At 43.0% G+C, this 20,231-nt stretch overlaps 1 protein-coding gene across 2 annotated transcripts in view; it reads right to left on the bottom strand.

The window, feature by feature from the left end:
- Positions 1-2,170: 2,170 nt before the first annotated feature.
- nlgn3a (neuroligin 3a) overlaps positions 2,171-20,231 on the bottom strand; it is a 152,133-nt gene continuing 134,072 nt past the window's right edge. For both annotated transcript variants that reach the window (XM_049586098.1, XM_049586097.1), the window contains one exon: positions 2,171-8,791. In XM_049586098.1, coding sequence (XP_049442055.1) covers positions 7,933-8,791 — 859 coding nt within the window. In that variant the 3' untranslated portion in view covers positions 2,171-7,932. The remainder of the gene's footprint in view (positions 8,792-20,231) is intronic.

Genomic DNA, 20,231 nt, shown 5'->3' on the forward strand with positions numbered 1-20,231 from the left:
TAAATCTCTTTTAAAGCAGGGCGTGTGACAATGCATTTCTTTCCAGTCTGTATTATGTGTGTGAGCACTGAATGCCAATGGACCTGCATTTTGAGATACGGTGGGATTTAAGTTAGATATCCATCAGCAAAAACTATTGCATCTTTAAAAAGAAATTTGTTAAAGTTTTATAAGGTCAGGCGTTTATTAAACTTTCTGATTAAGTATTAACAATGTCTGGGTCTATTTGGGTTAAAAAAAAAACTACCATGCAAACATCTATTCAATTTGTCAGAGAAATTGGAGAATTCACTTCACAGGACTAACATTTAGGCATCACTGCCGAATGAATGTCTCTGCCTCTCGGGGCAAAAATAGGCTTAACTTCAAAGGATGTTTCCAGTAGTTTTCACAGAAAAAAAATGGTGCAGATTTTTTTAGGGAGTAAGCTCAGATATTGAAGTCAAACTCACTGTGTATTTGATCTGAGAGATCTGTGAAAAGCCTGGTAGCCTGGATTAGCACTTAAGATCAAATTGGTGCCACTGAAAGTCATTGTAATGTGATCTAAGTGATAAGATACTTTCGGGAAGTCATCTGGGACTCCTCTGTACTCTGTGCTGGAGCACACAGGCCAGTGAGTTCAGACACGTAAGGTCCACTGACGCAACCTTCCCCTGCCACCAGTAACCCACATCTAAGAAAGGCATTAGTGGACTGCCATCTGATGGTGAACTCCAGCTGATGCAACTGAGAGATAGCGGGGCCTGGGCCTGGCCTCAGCTGGCGAGGAACGACTTTGCAAAATAGCTCTGAATCTGCAAGATAATGCTGTGAATAATGAGGGCAGTTAGGAAAGGAATGAAACATCCTAGAAGTTGTGAATCATGCCATGAAACTTCTTCTCTGATCCCACCATCAGAGCTGGACCAACAGGAGGGGAAAAAATTAGCCGTCAAAGAGCATCTCGTGGTAACAGGGTTTTCTGGACAGGAAACTAGAATAGATACCGTGCAGAGGCTTAAAATGTGCTTGTTGCCTGCTGTTGTTACTTCCCTCACACACACTGGGAGGGTGCAGGCTTTACTCCCAGCAGCCTCAGTGGTATCTCCAGGCCATCCATCTTACAGAGGGCAGATCATTATGTAGTCGACAGGCAGCTTTAGGCCGGGGGCAGATGGGACTGCTTGTACTAGATGAACTATAGGCTGCTACTGTTCTTCACTGGACCTCCATAAAAACCAAACCAGCCCCTTTTACTATTGAATAGTACATTACACTTGAGCTTGTTCGTTTCTTGTGACGCTGCTAAAATTTGTTGCACCCAAAGCTGCATTTAAAGGCTCATGTTGGTGTTACATCATCATTTTTTATTTTAACAACAAATCCCATTAAAAAAAGACCGAAAAACCGCAATGAATTTATCCTGCTAACAAGTGCTGTCTGTGCAGCCACAGCTTGTAGCTTATGCCTCTGTGCCGCAGAACTCCATCGCCATCCAAGAACCATTAAAAACACATAAAACAGCCACACCGTTGGGCGATACTCTAGTTTGTTTTGACACGAATCTGCAGCAGCGTTTTCTCTGGACAGTAGCTCCATGTTGGGCAGGCGTCACAGAGCATGCTGGGGCCGTGCTGTGGCTCCTTGCTTTGCTGGTTTGACGAGCCGTGAGGAAAGCGCTACTGTCTGTGCTCGTTGTAATTAAAGAATATGTCACCCAGTGCACCAGTCTGGCTCTTGTTTGGCTCTTTTCTCTGTCTTTTTTAATAGTTTTTGGACGGCAATGAGTTCAATGGCGCAGAGGCATACGCTACATCTGGCTGTGAAGTCAGTAGTTGTTAGCAGGATAAATTCATTGTTGGTTTAGGCCTGTTGGTGGGATTTGTTGATAATACAATAAAAGATTAAATATGCCGGCCTTATCCTTTAATGCAAAAACTGTGTGATGCTTTTTTTTTTTTTTTTTGGGAGGAACAGAGCACTCAAATACAGCATTTACAGAGATGCTCTCTTGGATTGCGATGCTCTCTCATTAATCATTTTGTGGAATGAAAAATATACAAAACACTACTATCAGCACCAAGTCCCTGGTCTCACGCCCACTGAAAATGAATGTTATGTTCTATATTCATGAGAACCACAATAAGATACAGAAAGAATAGATATTTTATTTTTGATTACTCCAGTTTGCGAGATTATAAATACATTCTATGGACATAAACATAGAAGTAACAGGGCATCTTTAGTAATCTGTACAATGACACTGAGATGACAGAGATTTTTCATGATGTATTTGGGCTCAAACACCGTTGGTTTTTGTTGATTTCAGTCCTAGTTTCTAGTGAAAAATGTGTTACAATATCTGGGTTGGATGCCACCCTGAAAAAAAAAGAAAAAACTCCAGTGCATGGTGGTCCTTGCTGGGGAAAACCTGAAAATATGCCAGTGATTTCTCTATGCTCTGTGGGTACAAAAGAAAATTGTCAAGAGTGTGTTTTTCACATGGAAATAATAGATTATTGATGTTTTGACAGAATGCAGAATGATTTCCCCTTGGAGAAAAACAGGCCATTTCAATTTAAGCTACAAGAGTTTTGCTTCAGTGACTGGTTTCTACTCTGCTTCCCAATAAGTAATGTCAATTAGCGTCTTAGTCAGCAGAGAAACATAGTAACTCAAGAAAATTACACCTTAAATGATGGGAAATGAACGAGCAGTCACCATTATGGCACTTACAAAGTAGAAGAGAGAGAAAATGGGCAAGTCGTGTCCGTGTGAGACAGAGGTAGAGCCGCTCAGATTGCATTTTGTGTGAGGCAGCATGAAAAAAAAAAAAGCCCTGCATGAAAGAGGAAGGAGAGAGCAAAGACGAATGAGACACAGGAAGAGAGAGATGAGGGTGAGGGAGAGGGTGAGAGGAAATATAGGTAACAACACGTTCACTGCGGTAGAAATAAAATCCTCAATTTCTGCACACACACACACACACACACACACACTCACACCTGCAGCTCTCTCCCAGCGGGTGGCACTGTGTAATTTGGCACATCCATTTCCTAGGCTGGGTTTGTCTTCCGTGCTGTCGAGGCAGTCACAAACCCCATCGGGGTATTCCAGCCAATCCTTGAATGATGTCACTTTGGAAACACACTCGCTGAACTGCAAACAAATCTCGACTGTGGAAAAGTGTCTCGCTCGTAACTGTCCCATTTCTCTACTGGTGGTGATTCTCGTCATAGGAAGTTTGGACTAATTTTCATCCAGCCTTCAGGTGTCTGATTGCTGAAGGAGTCTGACCCCGTTTTCTCTCACCACTGCACTTTCCATGGTCTTCCCCTTTGGTCCGCCACTTAATTATGTGACTCTTCACAGGGCCATGTATCCCAAACCGTGTCCCCAAGGCTGCCAGGTCTACCCCTGCCAATACTCAGTGACATCTGCTCTGCTTTAACAGCATATGGGAAAATTACATGGCAAAAAACAAGTTGCCCTCCCATGACATTTCTTCCCTTTGATACTTCACTCTCAACTCCTCCACTCAATTTTAGCCCTGTGCCACTGCGTGTGTGTGTGTTGGAGCCAATGGAAACTGACCTCCCAACACTGCAGACGGATCAGACCAGGGGACTACTTTCATTTGATTCATATCCTCTCTTAAAGGTATGGGTCACCCAAATAGCAAAAGACAAAAAAACAAAACAAAACACAATAAATAAAAGGCAAAATATATTTTGAAAAAAATAAAAATAAAAAAATAAGCAGCCGCATCTGAAGGCCTTGCTTCTACTAAATAATGAATAGATAATAAATGGAATGATGCATGAGATATTTGTGGTGCTAACAGCATTAAAAAAAACATTTAAACCTGACTGATTTTGGCCACACAACACTGACATCAACTTAACTTGATAAGGTGAACTTGTTGGTGAACAGTTGCTTATTTACATCCCCACAAGCACCTTTCATTTTCAGTCGTGTTTCTGGCCACCTGATGAATGTAAGTCCAATTTTCCCTCTCATTTTAGCTTTACTTTGCTCTGCCCTAACTCCTGAGGGAAATATCTGTCTCTTAGCTGCTAAATGCTGCACTATGCTCACCAGCTGCTCGCTAATTCTGTCTGTCTGCTGTTTGCTGTTGGACAGGTAGCGCATAGTGAATTAGTGGCGGTTTTTTTTGCTTAAACCAACTGTCTGCTGCATCTCAAAATGACACTGAGAGCAGTGAAAGGAACCAAAAAGGTTGAAGTTGGAGGCCGTACACCAAAACAAAGAGCTAAAAGATGCTAAAATGCTCTTAAGAACTGAGAGGGACTGCAGAATCGGAGGTAGGTTTGCCCCTATGACACATATGATGAGTCATTTCAACCATTGCTAGCATACTTATATTACTTAATAACAGCTTTAAAGGTATGCTATGCAGAATTGTTGGCTACTGTGTGAAAACAGTGAAAGTAAGAGTCTCAGATTCACTTTTATTTGGCGTTTCGCCTCGCTATATTTGAATTTTTCCAGCGCTGTGTCCCTTAGATGCCTGCTGCTTACGGTACCTAGGTACCTTGACCTCACCTGAGCACTGTGGGGGTACACGCCCACAAACGTCCCAAACACAGAAAACAAGACAAGACGAAAATACAGGCAGATGGCAGACACTGCAGATAAATACAACACCAAACACTTCGGGTCATAAGTGACGATTTAGAGGGATTATTTCTGAGTCTATACATTGTTTTTAGAAAAATCCTACATAGTGTATCTTTAAAGAATTCAACAATCTGTCTTCTCTGAATCTGTTCCTGTGACTCTGAATAATCCACAGACCTCGCTGTGAATAGTTTTTATTGAAACTTTCTACCAAAGAAAAAGTCCCTAAAACCAGTTGAACTTGCTCATAGAGGAATGTGTTTTAGAAAGGACCTTTTTTTCCAGGAAATAGATGTAACATGTTTCTAAATGTCATATTTCAATGCTGTGAGCACCACAAATGAAACTCCATCTCCTTTCACTGTGTTAAGGTGGCTGCAGAAAGTGCCTAGTTTCTAAAAATCTTCCAAAATAAAAACCAAACCTTTCTGCATTGCTCGATTCCACATAAAAAAACATGTTTTAGAGTAATTTGGGTGACTCAAATCTTTAAGGACACACTCTAATAAGACAGGTTCGCATCCATTTCGCAGTCAGGAGCATTTTAAACATTTTCTGGCTCATCATAATGCCATAATGTTTGTTCATCTCATGCCAGACAACAAGCTGCCTCTGATATTATTGCTACTGAAACCGTTTGACTATTTGCATAGCCTGCTCCTTACATAAGCACAGAGACATTATTAAATGTTTCTGTATGTGTGAGACAGCTCCACATTTCTCTCTTAGTGGCAGCAGCTCGGATGAAGACGGTGGCTGATTAGGAGGTGAGCCCCATATAAGGCAGGATGAGCAAAAACAAGATGACTCATATAGATCAGACTCGGAGCAATTTCCCTCAAATAACCCCTTCTCTCTTTCTGCTACTGGCAGGATCGGTGATGAGCTGACCAGACTGTGCTTCTCGCTCTGCTGCGTCTCCAATCATTAAATACCAGGGGAAGTTGTAATGGAATACTTCATAAAAATATGTGCATGAACTATCTAAGAATTGCGACACTGATCCAGGATCACTGGTCAGGTCGCATCACGGCGCTTGGCTGTATAGTGCAGGAGACAATGTGTGCGACGCCAAGATACTTAATGAAAATTGTCAGTTTTACTCGCAGAATCAATAACTCCAGTTTTCTCCCCGAGAATAACATATAATAGGATGCAATGTGAGTACATCAAGGCAATCTTTTCACAATCTCCCATTGCTGCAGCACTACTTTGCATGAATTACAGTAAAATCTGGAGTTATGCACGCAGATAGGCCCCAAGCTGTTAGCCTGTTTTTCTCAAAGGTTTCAGCGAGAGAAAAGGAGAGAGGGAGGAGGAGGAGGAGAGAGGAAGAGGGAGGTAGAGAGGAAGTCCTGGGGGGGAGACTTGCACTTGCTGCAAGAATGTTTCTTTTTTAACTCATTCAAAATGGAAATAATAAAAAGTCATAAAAGGGAGGAAAAGAACTTTGATCAAGAGAGAAAAAAAGTTTTGTGAAACTTTATATTCTTCATTTTTTTACAGTTTTAATTTGGCACATGGCACAATCAGCATGTATGCATCTGGTATACATAAATAAATATTAAATATTTTATACATAAATATACATATAGAGCTCTTACAAAGACACCTAGAGAAGTCTTGGCTTAGGATGTTTCAAATGACAACAACAATACATGGAAATTATTCGTGTTGGTGCTTTTGCAGTCTGAACATTGTTTTAAATTGTTTTGTAAGTGGGAGCGATATCTCCATAGAAGCCCTATACATATATGTATGTATGCCCATATTTATATATATATTCAAAGAAATACAAGTGTGCACTGATGTAGGTTTATTCAGTGCAAACAGGCCACTGTCTGCTTTTGAAGAGGAACTCTTACAAAGTCAATGGAATCATGTCAGTTAGTTCAGTTGAATCTTTAGCTATTTTTTTTTCTCTTACACGTAAAATAATAGATTTATTTTGTAATCTTTAAGCAAAATTAGACATATATAACTTTGAAAATAACAAAAGTGCTATTTCGCAAAGACAGACACCCAGAGACGCAGCAGAAACACTACTGGTGGTGAACCAAAATCAACAACATGAGAAAGTACTCAGCCCCCACCCCCCCCAAAAAAACACATTATACAACCTACAAACAAAAAAACAGGTGCACGGACACACACACACACACACACACACACACACACACACACACACACTCGCACACACACATCCTCTCACACACTCTCAATCACACACATACAGACCCACTCGCTTGCCACTCTTGCTTTTGCAAGTTGCGACAATGTGTCTCTTCCTTTATCTCAGCCTCTTAACCACGCTTGCGCGCAGGGAACGAGAAATCGTTTTCACATGCACACAAACACACAGGTGCTCTAAGCAGCATGTGTACGTGCACACTTTGTGGAGATAATATCAGATAGCTTAACAGATAAATTGGCTGTAAAAGATGCACTTTTTTTCTTAACAAAACAATCACAGTAACATAGTATTTATCTCTGCCTTTCTCGTCTCCCGGCAAGAGCTGTCCCAGACAAATCATTTCTATACGATAAAAAAAAAAGAAAAAAAAAAAAGATAACACCATTTGTGTGGCTGTTGTGTTGGTATGCAACAGAAAGAAAAAAAATGAGTTGCCCAAAATGGGTTTTTAAAAATCTCTACATCTGCATATCCTCTAGGTTCCCATCCTGGATTCAGTCTCTCATCTTTGAGTCTCATTGCCTTGTAACACACTCCACGTGGAATAGTCTCAGGGAATAAAAATAATGACAAAAAAAGAACAAGCTTTGTAAGGCATTGAAACGTAAAACAAAACAAAGAAGCAATTAAAAACATTTCGCGAATACTGACGTAGAGGCCATTGTTCGAGATGTGTCTCCCGCAGGAGGAAGGGATGGGAAATAAAAAGCACTTCTCTTTGTTTTTGTTATGAATTCAAGATAAGTGTTGATATCTCCTCAGTCTGCTTAAAAAGGCTTTTAAAATGATTATTTTAGAAAAAAACACTGCAGAAAGACCCCCTCCCCCGATCGGGAGAAGGGAAGCAGTTTGATTTTGGCAGCTCTGCACAACTTGACATCCACAGAGAGCTCTCAGCAACTCTCCTCGTAGTAAAAGTCTAGTTAAATCTCTTCACGTTTTAATCCGACTCATGCCCTTCCCCTCCCCTCCCCCTCGCAGCCCTCCCCCTCCCTGTGATATTTATAAAACACAATCCTCTCCTCCGTTCGTTCATCCTCCCGCTCCTCCTCCACCAACGCCACCGCCGCCTCCTCCTCCCCCGCCTGCGCCGGCTGCCCCTGGCCTCCTTAAAGCTATACGCGGGTGGTTGAGTGGGAGTGCGGCAGGCCGGTGGAGTTGAAGCCAGTTGTGAAGGTGTTGTAGGGGTGCAGGTTGGGCATGCCCACCAGGGAATTGGGGATCATGGTGATGGTGTTGGGGGTCATGAGGGGAATGTCGTCCGGAGAGCGCCGCAGAGTGAGTGTGTAATCAGGCAACGAGGCCAAGCGTAGTGCCCCCTCGTTGCTGTTCCCCGCCTCGCACTCATGGTGCGTCTGGTTCATCTGCAGCGACATGATCTCCTCCTCGGGCGCATGGTGGCCAATGTCGTTGGAGGTGGTCTGGCGTTGCGGGCTGGGCTGCCCATGGCCAGAGTCCTGCCTCCGCTTGTCCTTGCGGTAGTAGAGGGCTGCGAAAGCTAGCACATTGAGGAACAGCAGCGAGGCCCCCACAGCGATAGTGACACTGAGCTCTGTGGAGTAATCCCGCGGGTTCTCCACCACCAGTGGCCCCGGCTCCTCATCTTCGCTCCAAGAGTCTTTGTCCTCGCTGTTGTACGCCGGGGACATGGGAGGCCGCTTGGTGTTGAACGGCCAGGAGGTCTTCCCGTTGGGCCTCTTGGTGGACAAGGTGTTCTGGGTGGTCTCTGGCGGGGGCACTTTGGTGGTGGTGGAGGTGTAGTGGAACATGTCGTGGAGGTTGTACAGGTGGGGCACTAGGTGTTTCCAGAAGGCCACTTTGGTGGCGCGGTAGTGGTCGCGCACTCGTGGCTTCAGGCCGATATGCAGGTACAGCTGGTCCTGGGGGTTATACTTGGACCAGGCCACCTCTTCGAAGCGGTTGGCCTTGGTGTGGATGAACTTGGTGTCTTGGGGAACCGGTTTGTTGGGATCCCTGCGGAAAGAGAAGAGACAGACGTGACAGAGTGTTAAATGAGATTCTGACAGTGCATTTAATTATTCATGCGCTCACATTCATGTGGGAATATGAAGCACATAAAAATACTAAAAAGAAAACACAACAGTCACAGCTTATATTTTGGTGTGAAAGGGGTTCAGCCACCACTGGAGAATTTATTGATCTTGCTTTGGTGAAACCCACAACAGTGAAAGCACAAACTAACAACAATGACTAACAGGCTGCAGTTAATAATTGATCAAGGTGTGTGTGGTGTGGTATGTATTACTCTTTTTGCAGCTGCATCAATTGACATTGCTATCTCCTTTTCAATTTATTTTCCCAGTCCACTCACATCTTTACTTGCACAAAAAGATCTCCATGCAGCGCGGCCCTGTCTCTCTGTCCCTCTCCTCTTTCAGCCACCTCTCTGTGGGCATAATGTGTCTGTCTGTCTGTCTGTCCCCCCCCCCTCCCCACCACCATCCTCTCACCCCAGATGTTGTTCTTAATTCAGTTCTGATGCAGCCCACCACACAAAAACCAGGGCAGAGGCTTTTAAAGTAAACACATATGAATAAGTCAGCAGGCTTTAGGGCTCGCGTCAGGAGGCATCTTGTTGTTGATAATCCAACGCTGGTGGAGCCCCTCCGCTAATTGCTCAGGGAAGGCAGCACAGTGTGCATTGGCATCCAGTGTACTGATGTAAAGTGGACCATATTAATCAAGACACTAAGAGGGAACTGCAGAGGCGCGTGTGTGCGCTTGGATATAAGGATGTTTGTGTGTGTGTGTGTGTGTGTGTGTGTGTGTGAAACTGAAAGTGAGAGACAAAAAATATGTGAGAGAGTGTGTGAGACTGGGTGAGACAAAGACAGAGAGAAAGATAGGGAGAGGGAGAGGGAGAGGGGGAGATTTTCCGGGTGCAGTACCTCTTTCGATCTACAGAGTTCACTGTTCCACTTTTCAGGTTTTTGACACGTTCCCTCAACACCGGATGGCCAACCATTTCAATTACAGTGAAGCTATTGATTTATTGAATGAATTAACATATAGCAATCTCCCACAATCACACAACTCCATGTTGCCTCGTTGCCACACAATGTCAGGAGTGGGAGTTCTGCAGCCCATTGCTATTGCTTTTGGTACTGATGAAATGACTTTCCGTGAAAGAACCTGAAGAATAGCACTGTGGCCTTGTAAAAAAAAAAAAAAAAAACACAGTGTAATTGATGTCGGAGCCATGAAGTTAAAACTGTGTTGTTGTTCTGAGGAGGAAAGGATCTGCGCGACATTTCTCTAAATGTCATGAAATATCCCTTTGTGGTCCGCTCGCGATGTCAGTGGCAAGCAAAGTTCAAATTTAGTTCGGGATTTAGGGATATGGCGCCTACAGTGTTTTTCTGGCATGGGCTGAAAAACCTCCAAACACGGCCAAGAGAATTAAAAGCCATGCCAGAAGAATTCACCCTCCATCCTCTCTCCTGTTCGTTTCTCTGCTGTCAATTTTTCTTTTTCAGGTCAGTGCTCCTGGGAGAGGTGAGGGAGAGGGAGAGGGAGAGAGAGGTAAAGCAAATTGAGATGGCTGGAGCTGAATCCCTGGACCTGGGCCGGTGTCAGCAGAGCAGCCCGTAAATAACCTCTTTTATTAGGCCCGTAATGATCCCCAATGAATATTGACAGCCAGACTATGATGACTTTGTAGCTGAATATCAGTAATTAAGTTTCAAAGGAGTGGGTGGTGGAGGTAAGGTCATATTGATCTCCCTGTGTGCAACATGCCAGAGAACAGGACGTCAATGGAGCAGCCTGAGACGTGGTTGTCTGCAGCCTGCGTGCTTCATGAATTCTCACAGCGCTCTTGTGTATGCTGTCATACACACACACACACACACACACACACACACAATCGTGCAAGCAAATTTTCTCCCCCCCATCTCTTTCTCACACACATATACATGCACGCACATGACAACAATGATGGCGGTCAGAGCAATCTCCGTTAATGGGAATTCCGGGCATTTCCATAACACTGAAAATGCTCTCTTTTCAGGAGGGTCAATTTGCTGAATTGTTACGGCAAAAAAAAATATTGAAAAGGTACTTGCATAGATCTCACAAAGCAATCGGCGTGTGCAGGGAGCAAGGGAGCGGGTGGCGTGGAGGAGTTAGAAAAGCTCTTTGGTGGCTGGCTGGCTGGTTCAGTGCAAGTGAAGATGAATAATTTAGGGAACACAAAGAAATCAATGTGGCATCTTTAGTTAATTTGATTTGCCGCATTAGAGAACAACTGGCTGCCTTATCTAATTACACACACATATGCTTGGGTAATTGTTGCAAAGTCAATAGTAAACAGGCTACATTCCTTTGAACAATTTCTACCACTGCTGCTCAACTTTGGGCTGCATGCTGGCTTTGAAGTCTTGCCCTGAGCTGTGGAGTCGGAGGGAGTGATCTGAGCTTCGTTTCTGCTGCTCAATGTGGTGAGGGCTACAAGGTTACCCTGCTCTGTTTGTACTGAGGCTTACTGGGCACTGTGTGATGCAATGTAGTCAGATCCAGTTTATAATGTTTCCTGAGTGCTGTGCTGCTATGTTTTCAATCTGGAGTAGCGCTGTAATCATTACAGATGTTTTTTGTGGGTGGCAACCTGCCTGAATTCTGTTTGAAAATTGTAGGTGGTTCACCTTATAACACCTGTACAATACAATAGCTCTATAATGAATAGTGTTGTGCAAGACATGTAACTAAAATTTGTAATTAGATACGGTTACCAATTAGTTCTCCCAAAAGTAACTGAATTACTTTAACAATTACTGCATATTTAAAGTAATTAGTAGGTGCGGAAAGAAACTTCAGCATTACTTTTAATTAAAGCTGCAAAGCAGCGTTGGGAGGGACCTCGGCCCCACGCCGTCGTCTCCCAGCCCACAATCAATCAATCAATCACTCAATCAATATCACAAATCACACTTTGCCACACAGACACACACACACACACACACACACACACACACACACACAGGCTTGTGTCTGTCAGAGTGAAGCCATTGTTATGCTAATTAATGACCATGTATTTAGGTGACAGCACAGGCACTTCAAGCTCAGTTTGACTAATGACTAATGATAACAGAATCAGCAGGAGGCATTTGACACCACAGCAGCAACACAACCACACACGTCACACTATCCAGGCACCGCTGTGATAGAAGTTAACCTGCAAGACAGTGGAACACAAAGGCTCTGGAGAAGAGGCCGAGTTACTGATATGCAGTACGGCAGAGTTATTTTAAATATCTGCTTCAGTTCTCTTATTATGCACACATAGCTATTTTAGTGTTGCTGTGGCACAGCGTGAGGCAAGACAATTGAATAAAAAGTAAGACGTGAAACAATGAAACACAATAGATATGTATTTTTATTTTCATTTTATTTCAGTCTCGACTTGTGACCGACCAACATGGGATCTTTGAAACTCACACTGACTTTAGAGGGGAAAATTCACAGATTAATGATATTGTTTAATGAATTTTTGAGCTGGAACGAAAATAGACCTTTTCTATGTGAATTGTGCACCAGTTTTGCACCGATATGTCCTTGCAAAGGTGCTCAGAAGGTTGCTCTCTTAAACAAATAACTTTATTGAATAATATTAAAAATGATTATACACTGTCAACAAATTCTACAAATAAATACATGACTGGATTTACTACAACTGGGGCCTATCTTTGCTTTGGAGAAGTAATCCCATACTGCCTGATCATATAGCTTTTCAGCCCTCTGTAGGTGACAGAGAAAAAAACATTTTATTTAAGCAGGGCATTTTTAAGATGTAGAGATATCTATTGATTTTAACTGATCATATATTTTACATATAAAATTGATCTGCAACTATCGCTGTGACATAAATGTAGTGGAGTTTAAAGCACAATACTTCCACCTGAAATAGTGGACTACAAGTATAAAGTAGCAGACAATGGAAATACTTGAATAAAGTACACGTATCTTTTAATTGTACAACAGTATTTGAGTGAATGTAACTTCCTAAACCATTATGATGCCACAGCTCTGGTCCTAGTTTAAACATTTTTTTTCTTCAATGAACTGAACTCTAATCAGAAACATGTTTTTTTTTCTTGCTTATCAATCAAGTCCTCTTCAGCGTATTTCACTGTTTAAAGTAAAACATTAATGGCCACACACAGTAACTCGTGTTTTGCTGTTGCCCAGTCAGGAGTTGAACATGGCAGCAATGTTTTAATACAGTGACCATGTTCTGCTTTAAACATTCTGCTTAAGCATCTTTCAGCAGTGAAAACCAGACTTTAAATTTAAACTTTTGTAAATGCAACACCTGGGATTGTTTGTTTGTTCTGCGAGCCCTGTACAAAACAAAAGTGTGGTGTGAATACATGCTCACACATTAGCATCCACTCTGCTGACAAAGGAGCTACATGGCTAGCTAGTTAGCTTAAATAATAAACAAGTTATGTTATGCTAACCTTGATGTCACGTTGAGAAAAAGATGAGGAAGTTTATTTCCTTTCCAGTACTGCGTCTCAACTTGATAACAATGTAGCATGAAGTCAACACTCAGCAGACTCAAACCACCACTACACTGTCAGCTGCTGAGCTGCAGAAAGATGCTCCAATGTTTACCTTTCAATCTGCTACAGACTGTACAGCAAAGTACAGCTGGCTAACGTTAGCTACCTCGCTAACATATCATATGATAGCTGGTAAGTATGAGTGACACAGCGGTTGTCAGTGATAATGTTGTCTTAGTTATATTGAAAGGGGAAAATGATGGGGTCATTGTGTATTAACTTCCCAATATGTATTTCACAAACTAACTGACAACTTGTCATGGGGAGACTGCTAGACTCCGCACCACTGGTGTCTGATCAGCTGTGAGCGTGCTGCACTAAGGTTACATGAGCTGGCTGCACAGCTCTGCGTGTAAAGAATGGAGTCAGAGCGCACTCTGCTTGACAAACTACTTAATTACCCCATTATTAAATCACCCAAAGCTTAGTTTCCTAAGTATATATTCTGTACAAAATGCTCTCATATTGGCGCATATATCCACCTAATATATCTTTGATTGGCCCATATTGGCTCTAGTCTCAACAGGCTGTAATGTAAAGCAACAAAAGTCAGTTTGAATAGTCTTTTTTTAAATATACTTTGTGTGAGAAAAAAAAAAAAAAAAATCTATATATATATATACTTTGTGTATAAAATAATAGAGAGGAAATAATTTAGCCCAGATTACACTCTACCCAGAGTTGCTCCAAGAGTGTGGTGCTCTGAATAACCGAACCGTACAGTCCTTCAGTGCTCCAAATTTACAAACAGTCCAGTTTGTGTCAGAGTGCGCTCTGGAGTGACTATGTACAAAACAAGTTTTCTTTTGCCATCCTGCCGTTCCTTCTCACTGATTGTTTTTCCCTTTCAGAAGCTGTTGTTTGTCTGCCATCTAACATCTGCCTGAATCCATATGTGAATGCAGCATAACACTGATTAATTTACGTCATTCATTGTGCTGCAGTAAAGTCGACATTAGATCATAACCAAGACAAAATTTGGAGAAAGGCTATGTTTGTCTGCCATGTTCAAGATGGCAGTAGTACAATTATAAATTCATTACTTTTTAACGCGTTACTCCCAAAACTCATAATTAATAAAACCAGAAGCTATCGATATACATCTTTTTGTTGAAAATCTGACCACAGACAACTCTTTAACTCTAGCTAGCTATTATTGTCGGCACCTCTGTTGCAAAGACAGTCAGATTACTTTGCATTTTCCTCAGAACCTAGCAACGGAGCTCTTTTTTTGCTCCTTGTTGTTGTTGTTGTTGTTGTTGTTCGGCTAGCTCCACTACTGGGAATAGTAACTGCAAAGATTGTACTACACTGATACTCTGTGGTAACTGGGGATAGTTATTGATAGCTATTGGGGAAAAATAGCGCTACCCTCTTCCTGTTTTGGTTGCACAATGTTTGGCACTACTTTTGTGCTGTAAATCAAACCGCTGTTGTCCTAGGGTATCGTACCTGGTGGCAGACAGAATTGCACAGTGAAAGCAAGGCTTGTAGGGAACCAATCTAAACAGTGATGTTGTCATTATTCGATAGCCACTACATTGTGCAATCAACTTCATAATGATAAAGGGACGGTTCACCCAGAATCAGAAAGACATATTTTCCGCTAACCTGTAATGCAGTTTATCTATTTTTTTCTGGTGTGAGTTGCAGAGTGTTGGAGATATTGGCCATGGGGACATCTACCTTCTCTAGAATGTAATGGAACTAGATGGCACTCAGCTTGTGGTGCTCAAAGTGCCAAAAATAATTTTGAAAAACTCAACAGCAATGTCTCTTTCCAGAAATCATGACCTGGTTACTCAAGATAATTCACAGACCTTGTAGGAACTATTTTCTTTCTACTGAACTATACCCACCAACCATATCACCGCACAAAAGGAAATGTGCATCTACTGCTAGCTCACGTAGCACCACTGAACTAGCTACTGTTACAGCTCAGCAGAGGAGGACGCCATTATTGTTTACATCTTGTGCCATCATGAGCATGAGCACGGTGATACAGTTGGTGGGTGTAGTTTGGTAGAAAGAAAATAGTTCCTACATGCTCACATCAAGGTCTGTGGACTATCTTGAGTAACCAGGTCAAGATTGCTGGAAAGAGACATTGCTGTTGAGTTTTGCAAATGTGTTTTTGATGCTTTGAGCACCACAAGCTGAATGCCATCTAGTTCCATTATATTGGAGAGAAGGCTGATATCTCCAACACTCTGCAACTCACACAAAAACAATCTCGATTGATAAACAGCACTACAGGTAAGAGGAAGAAACATGTGTTTTTGATTTTGGGGTAAGCTGTCCCTATAAAGCAAAAAACTTGTCTTTTCCACTTTAATATATAACTCTGCACAAACAACAGCAAAGCAAAGTCTTTCTTTGCAGTCAAAATATGACACAAAAAAATAAAAGCTTCACAGGATATTACTGTGTTCACCCTTTGTAGATAATAAATAAATAAAGGCGGTTTGAAGTTCTACCTAAACCGAGCGGTGTCTTAATCTCCACGGCGAGCTCCATGAGTCTGTGAAAAGAGACATTTAGTTTGGACTCTGTGCTCTGATTACTTTAAAACAATGTAATGACTATGACGTCAACCGAGACTTGTCACAGCTGAATACTCAGAGATAGAGACAGAACAAAATAGAATTTAATAGCCCGGAAAGAGAAGCTTGACGATAACATATCAACAGTCTGCTGATCTTGATGGGCCGAAGACTTTTAGAAGTCACCGCGCTGTAAAGAATTTTCATTTGAGATAAAAAATGAAAACACTTATTGAACATTATCTTAAGCTGTCAAAAAACTTCTGGCAAGCTGAAATGAGGAGGTGTGTCAGGGGGGTACAAGTGAAAAAAAAAAAAAAAGAGGCTGTATGCCTTGCCTGTTCATTTGATGTGCCTGAACAGCCTCAAATTACAGCTGACACTCCAACCTCTTGGTCATCGTATAATTTCACATTCACATATTCTAACAGTTGGGTGATAAAACGCTGCGTCGTTGTCAAAACACTACCCGAGCTCGCTGCGTGTGTTCAGCTCCGTAGCAAATGCCTCTGTGTGACTCGTATGAACAGTCCTGGCATGATGTGATGTTTGTGGTCCTGTTGGGCTCTCAGAGCTCCCCTGCATTAGCTGATAGCCTGCCTCCTGTCAGACCTCCCACTTAATCCGGATGGTCATTGGAGCTGTGGCTGGACTCCCAGGCAGAGGAGAGGGATTATTACACCCATAAAAGCGGGCGTTTTAATGGCCTTTCAGATTTCCTGTGATGTGTTCATATGGCTGCGGTACTATAAACCATTGCCTTCATCTCCTCCTCAGCCCCCCCCCCCCCCCCGCCCTCCTTCTCCCCTCATGATGACCTGCTGACCCCTGCTAACCTTGGCCTGCCATGCGTGTTTAAGTGCTCCCACGTGTTTGTATCTGTGATTGACTGGGAGTTTGTGTGTGTGTAAGCTTCACCTGCGCTCCGTCAGCTTGTGTACCTGCGTGTGTGTGTTTGTATTCGTGACACATCATGGTGAGACGACCTCTGGGGCCACACAAGCGTGGCACTAGAACACAAGACATGTCACATTTCACAAAGCAGTACATGTTGTGAAGTGATGATGAGGAGCCTCTCCAGACTGATATGAGAGAAAACATAAAGGCTTCTCTAAGTGTTAAACTGCTCTTCTATAAGATGCTGCGGCACCTGGATGACAGACACGACTCCCAGCTCCACCTACACATGTGGCAGAACGGGGGCCTGAGCTCATTACCTATTCCAAGCCTGATCTGCACGCACTGATGTAAAAGGTAGATAAGGGGGAAGAATGAATATCATTTTCTTTCTTTTTTTCATTTCCCATGTACCTCCTTCCCCTTTTCATCCTGATGTAATTTGAAGCGCTTGAATGATCATAGACCTAGCCATCACCAAATCTGAAAAGACACGTTTAGGTGCCCTAAGGCAGAAGACAAGAATCTATTTTCACTACACTCAGGGTCTCTGGATCTGGAGCTGAGTATAGCTTCTCAATATAAAACAAGGAACACGCATTAATTCGGTGGCACTGATGCTCATTTTGCTAAGCTGCTAAAATATGCAAAGTTGAAGCCCCCCCCTCCATCCTTTAGTTATTGTTACCTTTGTGTAACAAATTCATCCCCTGCAGTTGTTTATCTACTTACCAGGTAACACAAAGTAAGCAGCTAATTGTAATTTTTGAACTCCAGCAGAAGGTTCCCAACACCTCTCGCTGCATTCTGTGTAAATTTTTAATAAATACGCTCAATCTAAGTCTCTTTGTAGACTTTGTCTCGGCTCGGTGTAGGGGGCAACTTCAGCACTGAGCGGGCAAATTATCAGGCTGTGCTCTTTTACCCTTCATGTGGTTGCATGCTGGGGCAGAGGGCTGAGTGATGCGTGGTTCATATTTAATGGCAGCCTCCGGTTCAGCAGGCTAAGTGATGCAGGGCAAGGCGCTGTGACTTTGGGGCGTGCAGAAGTGTTGGAGGACACAGCTCTCAGGCCACTCCTTATTATGGATGCTATTGATTTGTTTGATTAGATGAGTGGCAGCAAACAAAACACCTCCCCCAGCACCTTCCCTTCACTCTCTCTCCCTCTTTTAACCAATTAGCACCTTTCTACCTCTCTCTTCTAAAGTGCAATATATCTTAACACAATTTTAGTACGCCTTACCACTTAAATTTGACAACCACTTACATATGAATGTACACATGCAGATCTGCTTCCTTTTCTCCTCCTACCCCGCTGCTCTGCTCTCATTACATTCAGCACACAGCATGGACACCGATCAATGGCATCCAGGCTCCTTAACAAGCCACACCACTTCCTTACCTTCTCTAATGCAAATCAGGATATTGGCTACAAATCTCCTATCAAGTGAGTGCCTATTTAATGGAGTAGCTAGGTGGCTGTGCTGTTCCACAATGCCGAGCATTCACAGGCTCCTGGTACAGGTTGAGCTGGCCTTAACGAAGGAAACTGAAGGGAACGGGGGGATAATCCAGAGAAAGGACAAGGAAGGGGGATCAGGGATGAGTGATGTAACTACTAGACAGCTGGGGTAAAAAAAAAAATACAGAAGAGGCTGAAGGAGTGTGTGAATGAGGTCAGGAGAAACAGTTGATGAATACACGTTGTTAACCCTACAGAGAAGGGTTGTTCGATTGACAAGCAGGAGGGAAACAAAAAAAATCAACCAGCAGGGCTGTAAATCAAAGCGCTGGCTGTTTAACTGCACTACAGACACACTGTAGTTACTTCTATCTACATTTGTTTGGTCGGCAGCCGATGTCACTAAAGACAAAGCAATCAATACTGCATATTTTAGCTCCTGTTGTGAACGTAAAACACGAGTAGACTTTCTTTTTTTTGTATAGATTAATGAGAGAGAGTGGGATGGAGGAGAATGAGGAAAGATATTCAACACATGACAGCGCTCTGCTCTTTAACTGCCTAGCAAGGCCCGGCGCAGCATGTGGCACAGCTCACACACAGAACAGGGGAAATGAGCACCAGCCAGCAGGAAAAAAAACAAGTGGTGGGAAGATGGACCAATGTATTTATAGCACTAATGATATATAATGATTGATCTTTTCTCAGGCTTTTCATCATCCTGTCTTTTCTGAAGTGTTCCGCCAGTGTTTTTTCGTGCACGGCCGCGTTGCTGTGCTTGCATTTGTGTTCAAGAAGGTGTGGATGTCACAGTTTGTGGACTTGTTGCAAAAGTTTTGGGAGAAACTGTTCAGACGGAGAAGTTTTTCGTGGCAATAAAGCGCAGGCCATTTTTGCCTGTCAATAGTAAAACAAATGTTGCAGCCAGAAAAATAACTCTGAGCTGAGTAAATCCCCGGCTTCTGAAACGTCCCTAACTCTCAGGAAAGAACAGCCTCATAGTGTAAACACACACACTCTCACAATCGCACTCACACACATGCGCACAACCACACTAAGAAGATTTGACAGCGTGCACTCTCTGTATGCTTTTATGCTTCACTGACACTGATGGAGGAAAAAAAAAAAAAAAAAAAAAGCGCATGGGCAGGGATTTGCCCTGTAAAGATGACACATGAGAGCCAGGGACAGGAAGAGCTTTGGGGGGAACGCTGCTATGATACACACTGTTGACATGCAGCACAAGTGTCTCAACATCGTGTCACACATGTTTCTACAGCCGATTTAGAGAGAGGGCAGGAAGTGCAATCTGGGTCAGTTCATTAGGAACATCTGGAAGGGGAGTGGGAGCTGCTTTGCAGATATAGGGAAGATGGTTGTTGGACGAGCAGCGAAGGCAAAGGGAATTCAACTGTGTCTTAATTAAAAGGATGCCCTCTAGAGCCAGATTGGGTTGGGTGGTGTTGGAGGAGAGATCTATATCCCCTAGTGTGGTCTAAATGAGGAGGATGAACTTCAGAATCTATGAGAAATATCTCACACCCTCGACCCCCCCCCTGAGGTGTTGATGGTAGAGTCCTTCACTTGGGCTGGGGTAAAATTACCCTTTGGATCAGCATGCTGAGTTTTCTATTATCCTGGCATCTAATCCGAGGCTCTTTACCATCTGAGTGCCTAATTGTGGTCTGCATGTAATCCCCCAGTCTGGAGTTACGCCAAGGCGACACACTATACTACCCGTAACATGGCGAGCACGGATCCAGAACCAGTTTATCCTCCCACCGCTCTGCTCCTCAATCAATCAGTGGCGCGGAAATCTACAAAACTGACATGGGGTCAGGAGTAAAAGTGCAATTTGTTTTTCAGCTTCTGCTGCTTGCCAGGGTGAAGGCCAGGTCAGGGTTAGGGCAGACTTCCTGCCCGTG

The sequence above is a fragment of the Epinephelus fuscoguttatus genome, linkage group LG9, assembly GCF_011397635.1.
Source record: "Epinephelus fuscoguttatus linkage group LG9, E.fuscoguttatus.final_Chr_v1".
Classification (NCBI taxonomy): Eukaryota; Metazoa; Chordata; class Actinopteri; order Perciformes; family Serranidae; genus Epinephelus; species Epinephelus fuscoguttatus.